The sequence below is a fragment of the Kryptolebias marmoratus genome, linkage group LG5 (genome assembly GCF_001649575.2).
Source record: "Kryptolebias marmoratus isolate JLee-2015 linkage group LG5, ASM164957v2, whole genome shotgun sequence".
NCBI lineage: Eukaryota > Metazoa > Chordata > Actinopteri > Cyprinodontiformes > Rivulidae > Kryptolebias > Kryptolebias marmoratus.
Window position 1 is genome coordinate 1,728,393 of NC_051434.1, and position 22,507 is coordinate 1,750,899.

General features: G+C 48.6%; 1 protein-coding gene across 1 annotated transcript in view; it reads left to right on the forward strand.

Moving 5' to 3' along the window:
• Nucleotides 1-22,507, forward strand: part of macf1a (microtubule actin crosslinking factor 1a) — a gene marked incomplete in the record, with an annotated part of 165,057 nt that overhangs the window by 92,255 nt on the left and 50,295 nt on the right. The window contains 34 exon segments of the mRNA XM_037975753.1: nucleotides 245-405; nucleotides 491-669; nucleotides 759-897; nucleotides 980-1,173; nucleotides 1,501-1,660; nucleotides 1,738-1,821; nucleotides 1,910-2,017; nucleotides 2,104-2,202; nucleotides 2,290-2,412; nucleotides 2,493-2,584; nucleotides 3,021-3,156; nucleotides 5,994-12,479; nucleotides 12,570-12,719; nucleotides 12,810-13,025; nucleotides 13,102-13,242; nucleotides 13,517-13,792; nucleotides 14,371-14,520; nucleotides 14,777-15,010; nucleotides 15,113-15,280; nucleotides 15,708-15,881; nucleotides 16,209-16,376; nucleotides 16,603-16,794; nucleotides 16,862-17,035; nucleotides 17,111-17,234; nucleotides 17,311-17,510; nucleotides 17,964-18,281; nucleotides 18,365-18,531; nucleotides 19,055-19,211; nucleotides 19,861-19,972; nucleotides 20,209-20,271; nucleotides 20,382-20,620; nucleotides 20,932-21,061; nucleotides 21,833-22,032; nucleotides 22,113-22,340. Of these exon segments, the coding sequence (XP_037831681.1) occupies nucleotides 245-405; nucleotides 491-669; nucleotides 759-897; nucleotides 980-1,173; nucleotides 1,501-1,660; nucleotides 1,738-1,821; nucleotides 1,910-2,017; nucleotides 2,104-2,202; nucleotides 2,290-2,412; nucleotides 2,493-2,584; nucleotides 3,021-3,156; nucleotides 5,994-12,479; nucleotides 12,570-12,719; nucleotides 12,810-13,025; nucleotides 13,102-13,242; nucleotides 13,517-13,792; nucleotides 14,371-14,520; nucleotides 14,777-15,010; nucleotides 15,113-15,280; nucleotides 15,708-15,881; nucleotides 16,209-16,376; nucleotides 16,603-16,794; nucleotides 16,862-17,035; nucleotides 17,111-17,234; nucleotides 17,311-17,510; nucleotides 17,964-18,281; nucleotides 18,365-18,531; nucleotides 19,055-19,211; nucleotides 19,861-19,972; nucleotides 20,209-20,271; nucleotides 20,382-20,620; nucleotides 20,932-21,061; nucleotides 21,833-22,032; nucleotides 22,113-22,340 (11,942 nt within the window).

Below are 22,507 nucleotides of genomic sequence, written 5' to 3' on the forward strand. Positions count from 1 at the left end.
GCTCGGGGGACGCGTGGCGGACTCTCGGGGGACGCTCGGGGGACGTTTGGCGGACGCTCGGGGGACGCTCGGGGGACGCGTGGCGGATGCTCGGGGGACGCGTGGCGGACTCTCGGGGGACGCTCGGGGGACGTTTGGCGGACGCTCGACGGACGCTCGGGGGACGCTCGGCGGACGCTCAGGGGACGCTCGGGGGACGCTCAGCTCAGAGTTTCAAATTGTTCTGTCCTGTTTGTGTCTCCAGTGGAGAAGGACGAGTCGGTGTCTCGGTCGTACCTGTCCGAGCTGCAGGACGTCACTGTTCGTCTGGACGAGGCCGAGCGTCGGCTGATGAGGAGGATTGAGGCTCCGCCCCCCAGCCGGCTGTCCGGCGGCGACAACACGCTGCAAATCGCAGAGCAGGAGGTCAGTTTGAAAACCATCTTTTATTGTTAGAACTGAACCTTTCTGAGCAGGATTAAAATGAGTTTCCTGGTTTTTCCCGGTGCAGAAGCTGCAGGCGGAGCTGGACGCGCTGCGCTCCAGTCTGGGCGACGTGTCTCGCCGCTGCGTCGGTTTCTTCGAGGAGAAGTCGACGTCCTCCGGCGTTCCCGCCCTCCGCTCCGAACTCAGTCGGGCCGTGGACAGGATGGATAAACTGCACAACCTCTCATCCGTCTACTTGGAGAAGTCAGTGAGCCGTTCCTCCTGCGGGGACGTACAATCGGCCCGTTCCGTCTGTAAAAACAGACGTGATTCTTTGCTCTGTTCCTGCTCAGGTTGAAAACGGTGGAGGTTCTGCTGCGGAGCCTGGAGGAGGCAGAGAGTCAGGTCAGGAAGTACGAGAGCCGGTTGAGTGAGGAGGACATCGTTCCTGCAGACACAGCAGCCATCCAGAACCTCCGGGACCAGCTCGGGGTGAGACCAGAACTCCCAGCTCTCAGAAAATAAGGTTTCATGTTTGACTTTATTTCATTTGACCCGTTTCATTTCCCTCCAGCGGTGGCAGGCAGAGGTCGCCGAGCACGAAGACCTCTTCCAGGACCTGCAGGGTCAGGTGGGTCAGGCAAAAGAGGCGGGGTCTCAGCTCAGCAGGCTCCACCCGGACCGGAGCCCCGAGCTGGAGCGGTACCAGGAGAGAGTCAATCAGATGGCAGAGAGGTGGAGCGGCATCAGACGACAGATAGAGACCCGGTGAGCAGAACCCAGACCTGTCAGACTGAGCTCTGACTTTTTCTGCTTTTTCAGAGGAAATGTTGTTAAACTCTGACCTTTGACCTCATTCAGGCAGAAAAAGGCTCCTAAACGCCGAGCTGAGACTGTTAGCAGCACTTTATGATCAGCTTTCAGTTGAACCAATAAAAAACAAACAAAGATGTCAGAAAATAAGAGTTGATTCTCAGATTTCCTCACATCTTTCTGAATAAACGCTTCACTTCATGCAGCTTCAGGCACAGAAATATATAAAAACATCCAAATTAAAGACTGGTCAGTGTTCTGACTGGTTCTGGTTCTGTGCAGACGGACCGACCTGGAAGCTCTGGGCTCGGAGCTGCAGCAGTACAGAGACGGACACTCGGATCTGATCCAGTGGATCGAAGAGACGACTAAAAGACAAGAGGACGCCCAGCCTGGACAGGCGGACAGCAGAGCTCTGTCTGAACAGCTGGCCCAGCAGACGGTCGGTACCGCAGAACCCAGACCCGCGGCCCCCGGGTCCGGAACGCCTCGTCACCGTGTTGCTTTTCTGTCTTTCAGGCTTTGGTGGCAGAGATCGAACAGAACCAGAGCAAACTGGACGAGTGCCAGACTCACTCCAAGCAGTACTGCACCTCCGTCAAGGTGAGGAGGCCGGGCAGCGCTCAGGATTCCTGAAACTCCACAACGTCCTGAGATATTTTGCTAACAGACAGACACATTTCTTCTGCAGGATTACGAGCTGCAGCTGATGACGTACAGAGCCTTCGTCGAGTCGATGCACAAGTCGCCTGTGAAGAGGAGGAGGATGCACTCTTCCTCTGACGCCATCACTCAGGAGGTGACGGCGTCTCGTTGCAGCTTAATAAAAACTTTGTGTGTGTTTGAAGTGATGCCTCACGCTGTGACGTCTTGTTTCTCTTTTAGTTCATGGACTTGCGGACTCGGTACACCGCCCTGGTCACCCTGACGACCCAACATGTCAGATACATCAGTGACGCTCTGAGGAGGCTGGAGGAAGAGGAGGTGACGTTTCGTTTCTCTTCTCCTGTATCGCCGCACATTTGACTCATAAATGACCAGTTTCCACCTTTCATCCCTGACTGTGAGCAGAAGGAGGTGGAGGAGGAGAAGCAGGCCCGGGTGGGTCAGGTCTCAGAGCTCCTGGGCTGGGTCAAAGGTCTCCAGGGGCGGGCCGGAGGTCACAGCACCGAGTCCTCACTCGCCGCTCAGCAGGTAGCTTCTGGTTCCTCTGAGTTCAGACGTTAAGACGTTTGTCTAAGATGTTCGCTGAGCCGGCTGCGTTTCCTTTAAAGGCCATCAGCGAGCAGCTGGCAGCCAGGAAGGATCAGGTGGCCGAGGCCATCAGGAACACGCAGGTCTTCCTTCTGTCTAAACAGGCCGGCAAGTAAGTTCATCAACCGCTAAACTAAACGTAAACTCCTGATCCAGGAGTTCTTCTCCAAACTTTATTTTCAGTCCTCACACCTGAACTTAACCTCACATTTACCTGTTTGTGTTTACAACGATGTGAGAAACCTGAACAAGTGAAGAACAGAAGCAGGGGTCTCCAGTCCTGGTCCTCAGGGCCACCATCCTGCAGGTTTTCCTTGTTCCTCTGCTCCAACACCTGATCTGAATCAGTGGGTGATTATCAGGCTTCTGCAGAACATGAAGAGGTGATTTAACCATGAATCGGGTGTGTTGGAGCAGAGAAACAAGGAAAACCTGCAGGATGGTGGCCCTGAGGACCAGGATTGGAGCTCTCTCCACGGCTGTATGCCACACACACCAAACCAAACTGTCTCCCAGGCTTTTAAGGCCCTCCTTCGTCTTCTGTCCAGGTTGTCCCCTGAGGAGCATGCTCAGGTGGAGGCTCAGCTGGACGAGCTGACGGCCACCTACAACCAGCTCCTCGACAGCTCCACCCAGCAGCTGCAGCAGCTGGAGCAACAGCTGGCCAGAGAGGAGGAGAGAAAGGTATATGGGCTGACACGGAGAAATGTTTCAGCAGGTTTATGACGAAGAACAACGTTCTGAGTTTTCGATGCTTTGAGTCTGAACACGCTTTCAAGCTAATCTGTGTGAGTCGGATTGTGTGTGTCGAACGGCATGCTGTGTTCACAGAGTGTGCATTTTCTGACATCATCACTGTGGACCTCGGTTTGATTTAACAAACATCACAGACCCTGAAGGGATGGTGTTAGCTGCTGGATAACGCCGTCTGAACGGGGTCTCTGCATGGAGTAATTCATCCTCACATCATAAAAACCTGCAGCCATTTTATTCACTGCCCACGCCTCGTTTTCATGTCTCTTCCATTGTCATCATCATCTGAGCTGGTAACGTGGTTAATAAATGGCCTCAGTGGTGCTGCGCTCAGCTCATGTTAGCAGAAAAACCCGTAGAGCTCTGCTGCTGATAGATGCATCCAAGAAACATCCTCAGTCACCTATGAGGGTCCGTTTGAGACATCATTTATTTTGCCACATATCTTCTCTTTATACACATTTAACATAAATACATCCATAGTTTCTTCTCACACATTATTTTATGCACTTTCACACACAAACTACCTGAATCCTTGTAAGAGGATTGTATTTTTTATCCATATATTATATAAGTTCTTACTTATCAGGAAGTAGCTATCAAACAAACAGACAGAATATTGTTTTGCAGAACTGCACAATAAATGATTTCAAATTTATCTCATTTCCTTTTTGAGTGTTTCAGGTTTTATTTTGGAGCGAGGTGCAACAAAAACACTGTTTGTGTTTAGAGACATGCTGAACGTGGTTTTACGTGGTTCTGCAAAACATTATTTTATTTAAATAAGCTGAAGAAGTCTCATTGATGCGTTTCCTGGTTTGAGAGTTACTCCATGTTTAAATTAGAACTTACAAAAACAGACAAAATACCTTCATTTGTGCAGCATGTGTGTGAAAGTAGACTAAGGACAATATGTCTGAGAGTATTTCGACCTAAACGGCACCTCATAGTCCCCTCTGTAGCTACACATGAGCATAATGTTTGTTTTGACTTCATGGAGTGATGAAACAGTTAAATCTCTTATTTTGTTCCAGTTTATTTAATTTGTGCAAATGTTCGAGTTGACTGAGCCGATGTGTGAGAGAGTTTAGTTTGGTTGTAATTGTTGTTTTTAAATTAGGGAGATTTTATGTCATGTGAGTGCACCAAAAGGCCAGCTATGCCAAAAAAACAACAACTCACTTCACCGTTTGAGCATGTTGTGTCCAGATCACAGAAGTGTGTGTGTGTGGATGGAAATGTTTGTTTGTTTGTTTGTTTGTTCTAATGCAAACTGTTAATGTGTGAAACTTTAAACCAGCTTTGTGCTTGAAACTCACTAACAGCTGCCAGAGGAGAAATGTGGACTTCACAAGCCGAGGATCAGAATGACAAATGGAAAAGAAAAGCGTGTCTTAGACTCAGTTATTTTATTTTCAGCCTGTTTGGTTAGTTTCTGTGGACAGCTGGGTATAAATCAATCCCCCCAGGATTTCACGGAGCATTTTCCTAAAAGTTGCAATTTTTTTTTTTACTAAAATCAAATAACAACCATAAGTTTTAATATCTAAACCAAAAATACTTCCTAGTTCTGTGAGATAATTACCAACAAACATCAAAAGGTGCTTTATTTGAGAACTTTGATGGCTTCTAAACTGACATTCATGAGCATTTCTGGATTGTCCCTGGTCTGCAGCTCTCCTCACATGTTTTGCAGACACAAAGTGTTTGTCGATGCGTTTATGTTCCATGATTACACTGCAGGACGTGCAAAACAGCTGCAGCTGGGGAGGAAACTGATTTGCTGAAATCTTTGTGGGCAAATGTGAAGCATTAGTGGCCATTTTGGCTTCGGTCGCTGCTCCTGCACGCTCCCGGCATTCTGATGTCAACAGGAAGTGACGTCACGTGTCTTCTTCCTGAGTTATTTGGGGTTATTTTGTATTCCGCGCCACACAAACCCACAAAGAAGAGACTAGACCGCAGAAACGGTGGCGAATCACTTTAGAAACAATAAATATTGGGTTAAAGTTGAGGGAAAGTTGTGGTGTTTTTGGCAAAGTTGCAAAAAGTTGCGATTTCGCGGGGTTTGCTTGATTTTGCGTTAATAGTTGCGATCGCAACATCGCGAAATCCTGGAGGGTCTGATGAATCATCCTGTTACAGTTTAACACATAAGTCTTCCTTCAAAGTGATAAACTGCTGATCGTAGTTTAGTAGGTTTTCATTGGGCAGCGCAGTCAGATAACAGATGACTGAGCGAGGGTTTAGTGTGAAGCGGTGAAGAGTAGCATGCAGAAAGCTAACAATCAGCTTCTCACCTGTCGCACCTCGCTCTCCGGTTGTTCTGTGTTCACCTCGGGACAAGCCCGTACGGTAAGTGGCGCTCGCTTCCTCTCCTGCATGTTAGTTCTTCTCTCGTAGAAGTTTTATTCTCCTTCTCCTCTGGACTCTCGTCTCTTTCTATATGTGTCCGTTTCTCTTTATTTAGAGCTTCTTTTTGTTTTGCTTTGTTGCATGCTTGACGCTTGTTAGTGGAAATAAGTTTTAAAACGTTTTTTTAACATAGTGGGGAAGTAAAAAGTAGAAAGAAGAAAAGTTACTGTCTTTGTATAAATACATAAAATGTGTGGTTGTGGGTTTTCTTCTTTTTCTGATTCTCTAATCTGCTCATTTTAAACATCATCTGTATTTTATAACATATGGATGTTGTAGAAGTTCTAACTCTAAGAAACTCGTTGATGCCGGAACGAGTTTGATCTGGATTTTTGTTCTCTTCCTGTTTGCAGGACCGAGCTGCTATTGCTGGAGTCATCGACCTGGGAACGGTGGAGACCTTCTCGGTGTTCGAAGCAGCCCAACGTGGCCTCATTGACCAGGACACCTGCCGTGTCCTGCTGGAGGCCCAGCTGGTCCTGGGGGGACTCGTCCAACCTGAGTCCACCGTTTGTCTCCCGCTGGATCATGCTCTAAATCAAGGCTTTATTGATGTTCACACCAGACGCTCTCTGTCTGAGCTCGAGAGTGCCTTGGATTTCATAAGAAAGCCTTTGAGTGACCAAAGTCTTTTACCTGTAGCTGCCGCCGTGGAGTCTGGTTTGATCAGAGAAGAGGTGGGACTTCGTATTCTGGAGCTTCAGATGAACACTGGAGGACTGAGAGACTCATCTGAAAAAACCCTAAGTTTGGAACAAGCAGAGGACATGAGGGTTTTGTCTCCCAGGATAGTAACTAAACTGCAGCCCAGGCTGCAGCACAGAGAGCTGATCGATCCAAATACAGCTGAAAAAGTAACCATAGAGGAGCTGAAGCTGCGCTGTATTACTGACGATGAGTCGGGGCTGCTGCTCCTCCCTGTCAAGCAGCAGCCTGGAGGAACCGTTTGCCTCCAGTCTGGAAGAAAAGTCGGCATCTTCCGCGCAGTCCAGCAAGGACTGATTGATCGAAAAGTTGCTGTGCGACTCCTGGAGGCTCAGCTCTACGCCGGTGGCATTTCTGACCCACGATCTGGCCACCAACTGACGATCGGTGAGGCGGTTCGCCATGGACTCATGGACCAGGATTTAGCCTGTACCATGTTAACACGCCAACTCCAAAACGGAGGAATTTTTGACCCGCTCAGCGGAGAACGCCTGGATTTAGAGGAGGGTATTCGGAGGGACCTTCTCTCCCCTCGTTTGGCTCTGCTGGTTCTCGAGTCTCTTTGGGCTTTTATGGGCCTCCTTTGGCCTGAATCCGGAGAACTCATGCCAGTCGCTGAGGCTCTTCAACAAGGGTTGATATCAGGAGACCTAGCAAGAAACATCCTCAAGCAGCGACATGTCATTGGAGGGCTGTACAACCCAGAAACTCTCCAGGTTTTACCCCTAAATCAGGCTGCTGTAGAAGAACTTGAAGCTGATGTTGTCAGATGTCTTCGAGACATTCACATACCAGATGTTTACAACATGAACCAGTCGGGCACCCCGTCTTTAAACCGTCTGAGCTGGGGGTCCACCAGCTCCTCTCCACCTCCATCATCTCCCACAGGCCTCATGTGGGAAACTACACCCACCGATTGGGCCAATCCTGAAGAACAAGCCAAACGCAAGCTGCTCTTTCACATTATGGCTCACAGCTATGTGGATGCACATTCTGGAAAACGGTTGGCGCTGCTCGACAACGAGCTAATAACGATGGTTAAAGCTACAAACTTGGTAGCAGAGGAATCAGTTCAAGCTGAGCCTCCAAGCAGTTTGACTGCAGACCAACCAGAAGGGCCAAAAACTGATGGGGATGTTAGCATGTCAGATGAAGCAGTGAGCAATGAAGAGATGGTGGTTGACGGAGACAACTCCCGTGTTTTAACTTCAAGAAATGATTTTGAGATTAATGGTGTGAGCAGGATTGAACAAGAGCATGATGGGAAAGATGAGAAGCAGTTGCAGCAGAAATCGTCAGGAACTGAAGGATGTGAAGAGTTAGCTTCTGTAGCTGAAAATAAATTCTTTATAGATGCAACAGTAAATGACCAAAAGGAACAAAACTCCAGTCTCAAAAGTGCAGTTCATCAAAATGAAGGACTACCAAGAGAACACATACCTGAGGATCGTCCTGGTCAGGGTGCCAAAGATACCGCCACAGCAGCCTCTCTAAAATCAAAAGAAACTACTGAAAAAGATGTGTTATCAGAACACATACAAGGAGTTAAAGCAGAGTCTGAAGGAACTAAGTATTTAATACGTTCCCAGACTGATTCAGAAGAGGAAACACAAAGTGTCCCTGAAACAGAGATGGACTCCAACCTACCAGAAACTCAGGCTGATGAAGCTGAAGCAGGAACTGAGGAGGCAGAGTTGGAGAGATTAGTCTTTGAGCTCAAACAGGGAGGTCTGATGACAGAGGAAGGTGAAAAGCTGCTGCCAGATGAAGCTGTAGCTCAAGGTGTTCTTCCTGGCCATACGGCAGTTAAATTAATGGCTCGGGCAGGTCTATTTGGAGGATTCCTTGATGCCAGCAGTGTGGAGTCACTGAGCATGGAGGAAGTCATGCAGGAGGGCTTACTTGATGAGGATCTGATGTGGAGTGTCTTGAAAGCTGATAAAACCATTGCTGGTGTTGTGGATGTGGAGAAAAAACAGATCTGTGGGGTTAAGGACGCAGCTCAGGCCGGGCTGATTGACTCAAACACCGCTGCTCGACTTTTGGAAGCCCAGGTGGCATCTGGAGGCATTGTCGACCTACGCAGGGACAAGAAAGTCTCGGTCACTTTAGCAGAAAACCTGGGACTGATTGAAGAGGAGCAAAGAGAAGAACTGATGGCACTTGAAAAGGCTTACAAAGGAAAGGCTACAGACTCGGCAACAACTCTCAGGAAAGCCAGTTTACAGCTGCAGATGGAGGGCGTTGTTGACCCAGAGTCAAAGACTCCAGTTTCTTTGGAACAAGCAATCAAGAAAGGGTTAATTACATCTGAGGAGGCCTATCGGGTGTTGGCAGGGCAGGTGGCTGAGGGAGGAATAATACATCATGCTTCAGGAATGAGACTGTCGGTCTCTGATGCTGTAGATAGAGGGCTGGTCGATCGGTCTGTTGCTCCAGGACTCGAAGAACTAGAATGGGTCTATCAAGGAAAAGCCAGCACATCAAGTCACCCAGAAGCTGTTGCTTTCCAGGCATCAACTGGAGCTGTTTTAGACCCTGATACAGGAGGCAGGCTGACACTGACGGAGGCCGTTTCTAAGGGTCTTCTAGATGAGAACGTTGCCAGTGAAGTCATGGCTTCTCCCTCAGTAACACAAGGAGCAATTGACCCCCAAACTGCACAAATCGTGCCTTATTCAGAGCTGGTAAACCAGGGTAGGATTGATATTGAAACAGGAAAACGCTTCCTGGAGGTGAAAACATTCGGAGGTGTTCAGGACGAGGAAACAATGGAGAACCTGACTCTTCCTGAGGCTGTTGCATTAAAACGAGTTGACCCAGTTCCTGCACTGAGGCTGCTCCAGACCCAGGCAGACTGCGGCGGTGTTGTGGATATCAGGACTGGAGAAAGACTCTCACTACCTGAAGCCTCTTCCAGAGGTCTGGTTGGAGAGGATATGGTCAAAGAAATAGCCACCAACCAGTTTATCAAAGGAGGCTTAGTTGATCCTGCAACCGGACATCGAGTCTCGAGTCTCACTGATGCAGTTTCATTAGGACTGATAACTACTGATGTGGCTTTAGAAATCCAGGAGAAAGTGGGGGCAGATGATAACTCCACAACTATCACGTCAAGCCCAGAATGTCCAGAAAACTGGTCCGATGCGTACTCTGGGGCATCCTCAAGATCTCCACCTTCAATAAAAGGTGTAGAAGTCACACAGGATGATGATGACCGAAGGTCAACGCCTCTGTTTTCAGATCAGCCGCTGTCATCCAGCAAAACTCCAGAAAGTGACAGAGAAGAAGGATCGAAGTCTGTGGGAGAACAGTCTTTAACTGATCCAGATCAGTCCATGGATGTGTTGCTGAAGTTTGCATCTAATGTTGAGAAAAGAATTCAGCAAACCATAGAGGAGATAAAACCACAGAGAGGTGTCAGTACACCAGAGAGTTTTCTCAAACCAGAGCCCCGTGAGAGACCGAAGACGGATGAAGGGAAAACTGATGATGGACACGAGAAAATCATTTTCAGGGATTCAGCTGGAGAGTCCACTGAAATGGTTTTCCATCATTCTGACAAAGATTCAGAGGACGAGGTCAAAGAAGAAGAAAAGGGGAGAAAGGCTGGTGTTAGGATAGGAGTTCAGCAAACCAGAAAGGAGATAACATCCCTGGAAGAGGTCAATAAATCAGGACGTTTTCCCAAAGAAGAGCCTGACCAGAAACTTAAGCCAGATGATGGTAACACTGATGATGGATACGAGAAGATATTTGTCAGAGATTCAACTGAAATGGATTTCCATCATTCTGACAAAGATTCACAGGAAGAAGAAAAGGGGAAAATATCTGATGGTAAGAAAATAATTCAGGAATCCAAAGAGGAAATAACTCCACAGAAAGACGACATTAAATCAGAAAGTCTTCTCAAACATGAGCCTGAGCAGAAACTGGTTAAAACCAAGGATGAACCAGAGAAAAGCAAGTTTGGAAAGTCCACTCTGATGGTTTTCCATCAAACTGACCAAGATTCACAGGAAGGGGTCAAAGAAGAAGAGAAATGGGAAATATCCAATGTTCAGGAAACCGAATTGGAGAAAACGTCACAGAAAGACGACATTAAATCAGAAAGTCTTCCCAAACGAGAGCCCGATCAGAACCTGGAGGTGGATGAGGATAAAACTGATGCTGGACAAGGAGAAAGTATCCTCAGATATTTAACTGCAGAGTTCACTCAGACAGATTTCCATCCTTCGGACAAAGACTCACAGGAAGAGGTCAAAGAAGAAGAAAAAGGGAAACTTTATCTTAAGAACATAGTTCAGGAACCCAACAAGGAAATAAAGCCACAGAAAGACATCAGTAAATCAGAGCATCTTCCCAAACAGGAGACTGATGACAAACAGGACAAAATCTGTCTCAGAGATTCAGTTGGAGAGTTGGATTTCCATCCCACCGACAAAGACGCACAGAAAGAAGTCAAAGAAGAAGAAAAGGAGGAGCTGCTAAATGACGGCGAGGAGTTTAGATGCATCGATGAGAGCGTGATAACGGTTTCTAAAGATGTAAACCTGACAGGAATTACAGACGGCAAAGGAGACGAAGGTGAAACTGTGCTGTCGACCGTAAATGAAGAGCTCAAAGATCATTTAACGGCGCGGAGAGACGATGCAGAGAAACCTTTGGAGATCAGAACTGTCACGGATCCAGAGCCTTCGGACCGGATCATAACATCTGCAAGCAAAGAGTCAGAAAGCAAAGGCAAGAAGAAGAGGAAGAGCAGAAAGAAGGCAAAGGGTAAAGAGGTAGAAGCTGAAACGCACCATCCAGAGATGAAACATCTGCTTCTAACCGATCCAGCTGACATAAACGTCACAGAGGCTGTTAATGTAGATCCGACAGCTTCTCCTGACCCTCCCTGTGGAGAAAAGATTGATGAGACTGAAAAAGATTTAATGAAACAGGAAGAGGTTCTTAAACCAACCGCAGAGAAAGATGAAGCGAAGACTGTGAAGGAATCAGAACAGGTTGTTGAGAAGAAGGAGCAGGAATCTGAGGAGACTTCTGCCTCTGAGGAACCCAAAGAACCAGAGAGCAATCAGGAGGTGAAGAAAGGGACGGAAGGAGAAACGCTTCAGAAGTCAACTCTTAAAGACGACGAGAAGGCATCGTTGGTACTGAAAGCTAAAGAGAGGATTCTTAAGAAGGTGTTTGAGAAAGGAGTAAGTGAGAAGCAGGCGGCTGAGGAGTTGGAGGCGTTGAGGTGTAAGGAGGCGAGGAAGAAGGAAAGGAAAGCCGCGCCTGCTGGAGATAAAAGGGCACAAAGTCCAGAAGCTAAACGTGAGGTCGGTGATGGTCTCAGGAGACCTCCTGGTTCAACAAAAGACTATGGTAAAGACCAAAAACCTGCCAAAGAAGAAAAACCAGAAGATCTTCTACCTGCAGTCCAAGGAAACCTGCAGTGTAAACCTTCAGAAGATCCTTTAAGTCAGAGAGAAGAAAAGGATGCTGAGATGTTTCCATCCGTCCAGCCTAAAGAAACGAGCAAAAGAAGCAAGAAGAGCAAAAAATCCAAGAGTTCAATAGATGATTCTGAAACCGAGAAGATAACCACGGATGGAAAAGTGGATTCTGAGGCGCCAGCAGGAACGGTGACCTCTGAGTCCTCATCCAAACCAGATTCAGACGGCTCGGGTTTGTCTCAGGAACAGAAGATGAACAAAGATGGTCGGTCACTCGGTGCCATCGCCAGGCCTTCTGATGGAGATGAAGTGACAAAGGAGGCGACTCTTCAACAAAGTTCAATCATGGAGGTGACAGAAGAATCCCAGTCAGACGGGAGGAAACCTGCTGATTTATCTCAGGATGTTTCCGTCAAACAGGAAGTCCAACATTCAGTTCAGTCTGTCGCTCCTGGAAAAACGATCAGAAAGCAGCAACCAGCCGAAGCTGGAAGTCCTGACGGTCCTGAATCTAAAACAGACCTGCAGCAACCTCCAGACTTTCCAGAAACGGCAACTTTGCCTTCAGAAGGTTCCTCTGGTGGGTCAGAATCACCTGAAGGGACCGAACCTGATGCAGCCGCTGAGAGATGGGAGGAACCAGAGGAACAAGTGGGCGAAACTCCAGAGGCAGCATCCACCGTTAGCAAGGTACCGTTTCTGTCTTCGTACAGCTGCTGGTGACAGATATCCTCTCAGGTGTTTGGACTGAAGATGTTTCTGACTCTTGTCCTCCTGCAGTCGTCGTTAACCCATCAGGAATGTTTGGAACATGACCAGCAGGCTGTGGCTCTGCTCTCCATGATCAGACACATCCAGGTGCAGCTGAAGCAGCAGCAGTCTGTGGGCCGCGGCCTCCTCGCGTTGGACGGCATCCTCCTTCAGACCCAGGTGAAAGATCCGTTCGCCGTTTTTAATTTTAGATTTGGTTCCAGAGATTCAGCATCAATAAAACAGGTTTTCCTTTTCTGATCTGCTCAGACTCTGGACCTGGAGCTGCGCGACTTGGAGCCAGAGATCAGCCGAGAGGTGGAGGCTGCCGAGCGCCTGTTGAACCCCAAACCCGACGACGTCCCTCCGCAGCTCCTATTGGCTCTGGAAAAAGATGGGCGGAGCTTGGCTCGAGGATACGAGGCTGCTAAGCTTCTGTCCGAGAGCCTTCTGCAGAGTCTGAGAGACCAGAGGGACTCGTGCAAGGTGAGCTGGACGGTGGACGGTGGCTACGACGCTCGGAGGCGTCGGTGTCTCGGTTCTCATTGTTCTGTTCTTTCAGAGCGCGGTAACATCTGAGCAGAAACTGCTGGGACAACAAGTGGACGAGATGATGACGTGGCTGAAGGAGGCGGAGGCTCAGATGGAGGAGGAGACGGAGGACGGCCAGGATCAGACCGGACAGCAGCTGAATCGCTGCAAGGTGAATTTATTTACTGTTTACTTAGAAAAGAAAGTATTAATCCCTGTTTACATCTCATCTTTCTATTTGCAAATTTGCACTAATATTCACAATCTTCTAATAAATGAATACTAATAATTTATTTTAAAGCCGTGTTTGAACACTTGGAAGTCTTTATTCATTCCTAGACTAAAGATATTTTGCTCTGTTCAGTGCATTTCTGAGTGTAATAATCTATTAGTTATTAGTTTTTTTTGCTCTCTAATCCACGCCGAATGGTTTCCTTTCCCTGAAGGAGCTGCAGGCGTCCCTGTCGTCTCGCTCCGCCGAGGTCAACGACCTGATCTTCGACATGCAGCGGTTCATCTCGGAGCGAGCTCCTGACCTGACCCCGGAGCAGAGCAGGCAGCTCCTCGGGCAGCTGCAGCAGCTGCAGGCCACCTTCCACCAAGCGGTGGGCGGAGCTCAGGCCTGGGCCGCCACTCTGACCGCCCGGCGGGAGCGGGAGGAGGAGCAGCGGCGCAGAGAGAGGCTGGCGGAGAAAGAAAGGAGGCGTGCAGAGGAGAGAGAGGTTTGGACAGAGACGAACGAGGCGCTTTTAGCTGCTAATATTTAGAGCTTTTTAACCTTCATCTAACTTTTAATCTAAAACAACATCAAAGTTTGTCCACAGTAGTGTAAACCTTCACACCGTTACTCATCAGCTCAAAGTTAAAGGGAAAGTTCAGTTTTTAAGTCACAGAACTCCACAAAAAGAAGCGAACTGTCCCTTTAATTTCACACAGTAACCTCCTTCTGCCGCTCTTCATGCTAACGTGTCTGCATGTCTTTAAAATGTGTGTTTTATTAACGTGTTTGCCTTGCTGTTGCAGATCGCCACAGGAGAAAATCGCTCGCGTCACGGCGGTAACGACAAAATAAACTTTTCCGCCCGCTTACCTGTTTCTCCTCTTGTCTCACCTGAACGGGGAAAATAAACAAACCTGAGACCGTTTCTGTGTGTCTGTGTGTGAAAGTGTGATTTCTGGACACAATCTGCTCAACGCTTGGCGAAGTCTGCACCACGAATCGCTTCGGTTTAGTCCGAAAACAAAATGGCGTCAATGTTCAGGACTGATTCCTCACATTTTGCTGCCGTTTCTCTCTCAGATGGTCCAGCAGCAGAAAGCAGAGTGTTCTCAGAAACTGGAAGGTCTCAACGTGTGGTTGGCCGGAGCTGCCAGCCTGTTGGCCAATCAGACGGCCGGAGGAGAGTCAGGTGACGTCAACATCCTGCAACAGAAGCAAGACAAACTAAAGGTGACGCATCGGATGATCTCCCTGTCAGCCGGTTCATCATTTAATCATTTATTGTTTGAATCCTGAATCTGCAGAATTTAAGCTTTTAGTTTATATTTCAAAACATTCAGCTCATTCAGGAGGTCGCTGCTATGACTTCTCGTTTTTATAACTTTTATACTATTCTAAATATTTAATTTTGCCTTTAAACACTGGTGTTCTGCTTCTTTTAGCTTTAACAGAAGATGTCACTTCTCCGGTTTTATTCCGTCTCCAGGAAGTCCAGAAGGACCTCCAGGCTAAAGCTGAGGGCGTAGCTGAGGCCATCCGCTCGGTGGAGGAGTTTCTGGCTGAGAAAGGAGAAAGTCTGAGCCCAGAGGAGAAGGAGAACCTCCAGAGGACGCTAACGAGCCTGAAGGAGCAGTACGGCGCCCTGACGGATTCTGCGAACAGGTCCGTGTCGGACCTGGACGCGACCATCAGCTCAACGGTGCAGCAGAACACGCAGAGGGTGAGAAGTCCACGCGACTCAGAAAACGGCTTTTTGTTGTTCGGTCTTCTTACAGATGCTTTTATTTAAAGACTGGGATAAAAGTCTTATTTTCCCCTCCAGGCGAAAGCGGTGGAGGAACTGCAGGAGACCCAAAACCAGATGGACTCTCTCCTGAACCAGCTGGCCTCCCTGAACCAACCGGTCCGGACCGGGTCGGGTCTGGATGTCCCTGATGTCCTGTTGTCGCAGCCAGAGGGCGCTGTGGTGTCACACACGGAGATGCTGCAGGTTCAGACCTCTCCTTTACGTTCATTCAGCATCAGCGGTCCTGCCCTCTGCCCTCTGACCTCTGCTCTCTGACCTCTGACCTCTGCTCTCTGACCTCTGCTCTCTGACCTCTGACCTCTCCCCTCTGACCTCTGCCCTATCCCCTCTGACCACTCCCCTCTGACCTCTGCCCTCTCCCCTCTGACCTCTGCTCTCTGACCTCTGACCTCTCCCCTCTGACCTCTGCTCTCTGCCCTCTCCCCTCTGCTCTCTGCCCTCTCCCCTCTGACCTCTGCTCTCTGACCTCTGCCCTCTCCCCTCTGACCTCTTCTCTCTGACCTCTGCCCTCTCCCCTCTGACCACTCCCCTCTGACCTCTGCTCTCTGACCTCTGCCCTCTCCCCTCTCCTCTCTCCCCTCTGACCTCTGACCTCTGCCCTCTCCCTCAGGCCGAGCTGCAGCAGCTCCAGGCTCAGCAGGCTGACCTGCTGCAGATCAGCCAGTCGGTCCGCTCCCTCCTGGACCAGCCCGACTCGACGGTTCCCCCCGAGGAGAAGCGAAGACTCCGAGCCGCCCTGGACCAGCTGCAGGCTCAGCACCAGGACCGGCTGCAGAACTGCCAGGTACCAACAGAACCGGCCCGTCCAGAGGTCCAATACGTGCCTCATTAGGGAGGACCGGTGCTGCCAAAACCTGAAATAAATACAAATATAAAGGTCCAAAAATATGATCCTAAAATCTATTAAACTTTTGTTTTTATTTATTTAAACTTCTAGTTTTACAATGTTTATTATTTAAAGAAATTAATTTTTTTACTTTAAATGATAAAAACAGGAAAATAAATAAATACGTGGTATATCTGAACCTAAATTATTGAGTTTTTTATAAATAATTTCATTAAACTGACAGTACAGCTGCTCCTTCATGTTTGTTGTTGTTGTTTGTTCCAGGACCGGCTGAGGAAGTCTGAGGCTCTGAAAGACGAGCTCACCAAGTTCCTGCAGGAAGACGGCGGTTTGGGCTCCTGGCTGGAACAAAGTGAACAGGAGCTTCGTTCCCTGGGGGAAGGAGAAACTGACGCGCAAGGACTGAAGGACAGACTGGAGGAGCACAGAAAGGTTCAGAAAATAAAACAAACCTGAGAGATGATTAACGTGACTGAAACAGGCTGCTTTGATGCAGGAGACGACGAGTTGGTTGGAGTTTAATCTGGAGTTTAGTCAAACCTCCAGATTAAAGAGGATTCTGGAACTTAAGCTTTATTATAATGATTCCAGAAGAAAATATGAATTCATTTAGTTTTTTTCTGCCTGTAAATGTGTTTTTGTTTATGTTTTTTCCCAGCTGGGTGAGGATATAATCTGCCACAAGGCCGACCTGCGCTTCGTATCCATCTCCGGTCAGAAGGTTCTGGATTCTGTTCAGGGAGCTTTGGAGCAAGCTGCTGGGTCAGAACCGGCTCTGAACGGCATCAGAGAGCTCGTGTCCGACAAGCTCCAGGAGTCCAACCACAGATACACGAGCCTGCACACCAAGGTGAGCCACGCCGTTTGGGTTTATCCGCTTCTTACGGTGAAATGAAACCGAACCCGTCCGTGTTCAGTCCTCAGAGCTGGGCGGCCGCCTGTCGGGTCTGTTGGAGCGGTACCAGCAGTACCAGGACGAGGTCGTCTCCCTCCACTCCTGGCTCAGCACCCACGAACAGAACCAAAGCATCGCCAAGTCCAGCGGGGACACCGACCCGCAGAACCTGCAGAACGCCCTGCGACAAGTTCAGGTGAATCAGTAGAACCAGGAAAAGCCAAAACTCGGAAGGAGACGGAGGATTTATTTTGTTTTTCTGCGTCTTCAGCTGCTTCAGGACGAGCTGGCGGAGCGCTCGGTGCAGCTGGAGAAGGTCCAGAGAGCGGGACGAGATCTGGTCAGCACCAACGAGTCTCCTTCTCTGAAAGCCGTGGACATCCTCTTCGCAGCAGGTGACTTCATCTCCCCAAACCATTCATTTCTAACCAGAAGCTCTTCAGCGCTGACCTGCTGCCTCGTTCTGCTCAGATGGTCTGGAGAAGCGATTCGGCAGCCTCTCTGCGTCCGTCTCAGAGCGGGCCGAGCAGCTGCAGACAGCTGTGGCTCAGTCCGTCAGCGTCCAGGAGGGTCTGAAGGGTCTGCTCAGCTGGCTGGACCAACTGCTTTTACATCCCCGACCCGTAGAACCCACCGCACAGGCCGTACAAGACGCCCTGACTCAGAACCAGGTGGGAACTGGACCAGAGGAAGCAGAATCTCATCCTTTTAAAGAACAAAGATGGAGCAGAATTAGTAGAAATACAAAAATAAGTATTTTAGGGTCTGGTGCAAAACTTTAGTCTCTGAAATAAAATTATTTTCATTTTTGAGGACTTATTTGGGTTATAAGATTCCCAAAGAGATCAGATCAGTTTCTTTTATTAGTACTTTATGGTATATTAGTAGAAATCGCTTTAAAATGTTAACAACTGCTTAAAAAAAGACCAAATTTTGTCTAGTTATGGTGAAAGATGTGCATTTTATGAATCCATTCATTAATTTTCTAAAGATTAAAGGAGCGACACAGAGATGTGAGCTAAGGTTTGGTTCTTAATGAATGTTTCACGTTGACAGAAGACAAGTGTCCCCTCCTAACATCTGAGTGATACACCTGCGATCATTTTGTTTTTCCCTCCTTCCAGAAACTTCGTCAGGAGCTGCTGTCCAGGCAGGGCAGCGTGGAGGCGACCCGGGACTCGGTCTCCAGACTCCTGCAGAGCTCGGACGCCTCCTCGGCACCGGGCCTCCAGTCCGGTTTGGACGAACTGAGCCGGCGTTACGCCTCAGCCCAGAGCAGCCAGGCCGAGACGGAGGCTGAGCTCAGGGGGCTGCTGCCCCGGCTGGAGAGCCTGGAGAGGCTGGGCGCCGACCTGCAGGCCTTCACCCAGAGCCGGCTGAAGGTTCTGAGCCCGGCGGGCCAGCCGGACCGCAGCGTGGGCGACTACAGGCAAACCGTCGAGGTCAGCGGCGCTCCCCGGTCCACGATGCAGAGGGGACACTTTGACCTTTGGGTCCGGTTTTTCTCATTTATCTTGTTTTTCAGGAGGTCAGATCTGAGTTGGAGCAGGAAGCGGGTCAGCTGAAATGTTTCTGCTCCCTCGGTACCGAGCTGAGCCAGTCCAGAGCTTTCAGTAACACTCAGAGCCTCGTGGATAACGTCAGAGGAGTGACCGAGGAGTTCACCAAACTGGAACAAAACCTCAATGAAAGGTAAACAAAAACCTGAATCAGCTCCTGCACAGTTCATCAGAGAGTCCACAGGGGGGCGCCACGAGGTCGAACCGACTGAAGGACAATTATTATTGTTGTACTGCTGATTCCATCATGATTTAAAACATCGATCAGGGACCGTGAGATAAGGTACGTCACGAGACGTAGAGGAAATTTGAAATAAAAATTTTTGTTTGGAGCTCCACAGCTCAGGCAGAAACATCATAAACGGGTCACAGGAAGTTGGACTGGACTGAAGTTTTTCTGCTTTAAGACCCCCCCAGAGGTCAGAGGTCACACACCCAAACTCGGGCAGATTCTCGGCTCATTGATCGTCCTGTAAACGGGCCGGTCCGATCGCTCCACAGCGTGGTTCCCAGGCCGGAGGTCAGGGCTGGGTTCCTGCTGCCTGCAGAGCGTGAAGGACTCAAACCAGCCGGGCTCTGTGCTCGGCTTCTAGTTTGTGTTAAATGTTGAACCCGAGCAGCTGTGACTCTCCCCCTCTCCTGCCGTTTCCTCGCAGGTTTGCAGCCGTTCAGGCCTGCGAGCAGCAGCTCCTGAGCTTCCGCGGCCTCTCGGGTTCCCTGCTCCGCTGGCTTCAGACGGCTCAGGACCAGCTGGCCTCCAAAGAGGCCAACCTGAACACAGAGTCCCTGCAGAGACGGGTCCAGCAGCTCCAGGTCCGACTTTAACTCGTTTCTGCAGTGAACGTGAAGAACCGAACAGTGTCTGTTCTGGGAAGGAGTTAAAATAATTATGGATGCTGTAGTCTGTAAAATCTCTTTGGATAAAACATTTATAGTCTTTGGAACGAGATAGATCATGATGATAAACCATAAATAGTTAGATTATAGATTAGATTATCATTTTATTTATAAAGTGATTCCTGATATTTACTGATTGAAATAAGTAAAACAAACAGAACTGGATCAATTATTATTCATTTCTTTGTAAAAAGTAAAAACACTCTGAACCTGAGTTGTTGAAGCTTAAAGAAGCAGAACACGAGCTAAAAGCTAAAACTAACAAAAACTGTCTGAAAGCTAAAATTAGCTAAAGGTAGAAGCTAAGCTAGCTAGAAGCTAAAAGTAGCAAAAGGCTGGCTGAAAGCTAACAGTAACATAAAACTAAAATAAAACCAGTTTGCTGAAGCAGGTTTTAAAGATTTTAAAGTAACTAAAGAAAAGTATTAGTGAATTAATGAATGAGCCGAAGGTTTTGATGAATGACCGGCTGGAGGCAGAAAAATAAAAATAAAACCAGACTCACCATCAGGTGTTTGTATAAAATGCTTTTAAATAAAAAACTAAGATGTTTTTCTAACTCCAGGAGTTGCTGACAGACTGGGACTCCCAAGGATCCAGAGTTCAGGAGCTGAACAGAACCGGTTCTGAGCTGGAGTCTCTCATCATCGATGTCACGGCTCCTCAGACCAAAACTGGTAAATAAAACTCTGAGTTTATTATTCAGAGTCCTCTCAGGTGACGGTTTGAAACAAACCAGGGGAGCAGAGAAAGCTGACCAAATTATAATTATTAGATTTAATTCTTTCCTCTGAAATATAAACCCTGTAATGCCAGGGTCAAAGGTCAGCTTTATGCTCCTTCTGCAGGACTTCAAACAGGTTTCAGGTGATGTTTTGTTTGTGTTTACTCTTGTTTTTGTTGTTTTTCTCAGGTGCTGCTCAGATCAACGGCTCAGCCGGTCCCAGCAGTTTGAACGGCATTCACACCTGTAAAGGTGAGCTCCACCCCAAACCCCTGCAGCAGAAATCCACGATGTTACACTTTGTTGAGCAGTTAATGTTCCAAGGTATGTGTGCTGATGATGTTCTGTGTTCTCCGGGTCAGACCTGACGGAGCTGCAGGTTTCTGTCTCCGACGTGAACGCTCGATACGACGCCCTGGGCCGGGACCTAAAGGAGCGTTTGAGCCGACAGCAGGCCTCCCTGGACCTCAGGCAGAAGGCCCAGCAGGGCGCCGAGGAGCTGAGGAGCTGGCTGAGCGACAGGGAGGAAAGCCTGAGACAAGGACAGGCGACTTCGCCCTCCAAACCCGAGGCGGTGCGCGCTCAGGCCCAACACAACAAGGTAAACCCAGAGGAGAACATTCCACTTCCTTCAGCTGCTGCAGGCCTGTGAAGCTGCAGCTCCTTCAGCTGCTGCAGGCGTGTGAAGCTGCACTTCCTTCAGCTGCTGCAGGCGTGTGAAGCTGCAGCTCCTTCAGCTGCTGCAGGCATGTGAAGCTACACTTCCTTCAGCTGCTGCAGGCCTGTGAAGCTGCACTTCCTTCAGCTGCTGCAGGCCTGTGAAGCTGCAGCTCCTTCAGCTGCTGCAGGCCTGTGAAGCTGCAGCTCCTTCAGCTCCTTATAAAATCTGTCTGCTCGTGTTTCGTCCTTTAGGCTCTGCTGTCAGAGCTGGCTGAGCACTCCGGGAAGGTGGAGGACCTGAAAGCCGCATTAAGGAAACTGATCGCTGAAAATCCTGATTCTCCTGAAGCCGACGCCTGGAGGCAGCAGCTGCAGGAGATCGGTACGTGCTGCAGGGGGCGGGAATCAGGGGACATTTCCTCTTTATAAAGTTACAAAAGATGCCAGAAGGTCCCCAGTTCCACAAATAAGTTGTTCAAGAATCAGTGTTTTGTGTCACGAGTTGATTCAAGTTAAAGATATTAAATAAATACATCTAACAATATGATTTTAATTTATACACTTTGGAAATTAATGCACACATTTAGTGAATTTATAATAAAATAAATTAGTAATTCATTTAAATATCAATTATTTTATGTAAAATATTTTAAATTATTATGGATTCTGTGGTTTAATTGATCTCAAATTAATTAAAATTCTTTGTCAGGTTTACAAACCCAAACATCTGATTAATTGTTCTGAAAATGGACTGACTGTGTGGTTAGTATTTATTATTTATTTTATCGGTTCTGTTGCTTTTAAATGAGGTAAATATTGAATTATTTTGCAGTTTTTAGAGAATTATTAAAGCTTGAATTTTGTCCGAGCTTCAGCAGAAAATGGTTCTTTGTGTCTGATTTAATGGTTCTGATCAGATCTGATACATAAAAAATAAATAAAATTTTTAAAATAGAAGAACAGGAGAGGTTATAATTCAGATTTTTAATTAATCTGAGCTAAAATTACAGAAATGTGAGGTGAACTCCAAAATAAAAGCCTTTAAATTTCAGATTTTCTCATTTTTTCGTTGAGCTGAAAGCACAGAAACAAACATTGAGAAGAAAGAAGCTAAACGTTCAGATTTAAAATCTTCTCTCGCCGGTTTCCTCAGACTCCCGCTGGCAGACGGCCAATCAGACGGCAGCTCAGAGGCAGACGGAGCTGGAGACGTGCGCCGACCGGCTCGGCAGCTTCGCCTCGGCGGCGGGTCAGCTGGCGCCGTGGCTGAGGGAGAAGGAGCTGATGATGAGCGTGCTGGGCCCGCTGAGCATCGACCCGAACATGCTGACCACGCAGAGACAGCAGGTCCAGGTAGGCTGGCAGAGGAGCTCCAACACGTCCTTCGCTGTTTGTCTTTTCCCGTTAAATCACGCCGCTGCTCGCTCCGTCAGTTCATGTTGAGGGAGTTTGAGACGCGGCGGCCGCAGTTCGACCAGCTGACCCAGGCTGCTGACGGGATCCTGACCCAGACCGCCGACTCGCCTCAGGACCCCAAAGACCTGCAGGAGGTCCGCGCCGAGCTGGGCTCCATCTCGCAGCAGTGGGAGGACCTGACCGGCAGACTGACTCAGAGGTCGAGTCACATCGACCGGGCTCAGGGGACCAGCGAGCGGTACCAGGTAAGAATCGCCACCACCACCGTGCAGCCGCAGGAAGGTTTACAGAACCAACAACACTGATGGTACACCTGTCCTCCTGTCCTCCTGCTGTCCTCCTCCTGTCCTCCTCCTGTCCTCTTGTCCTCCTCCTCTCCTCTCCTCCCCCCCCCTCCTCTCCTCCCTCCCCC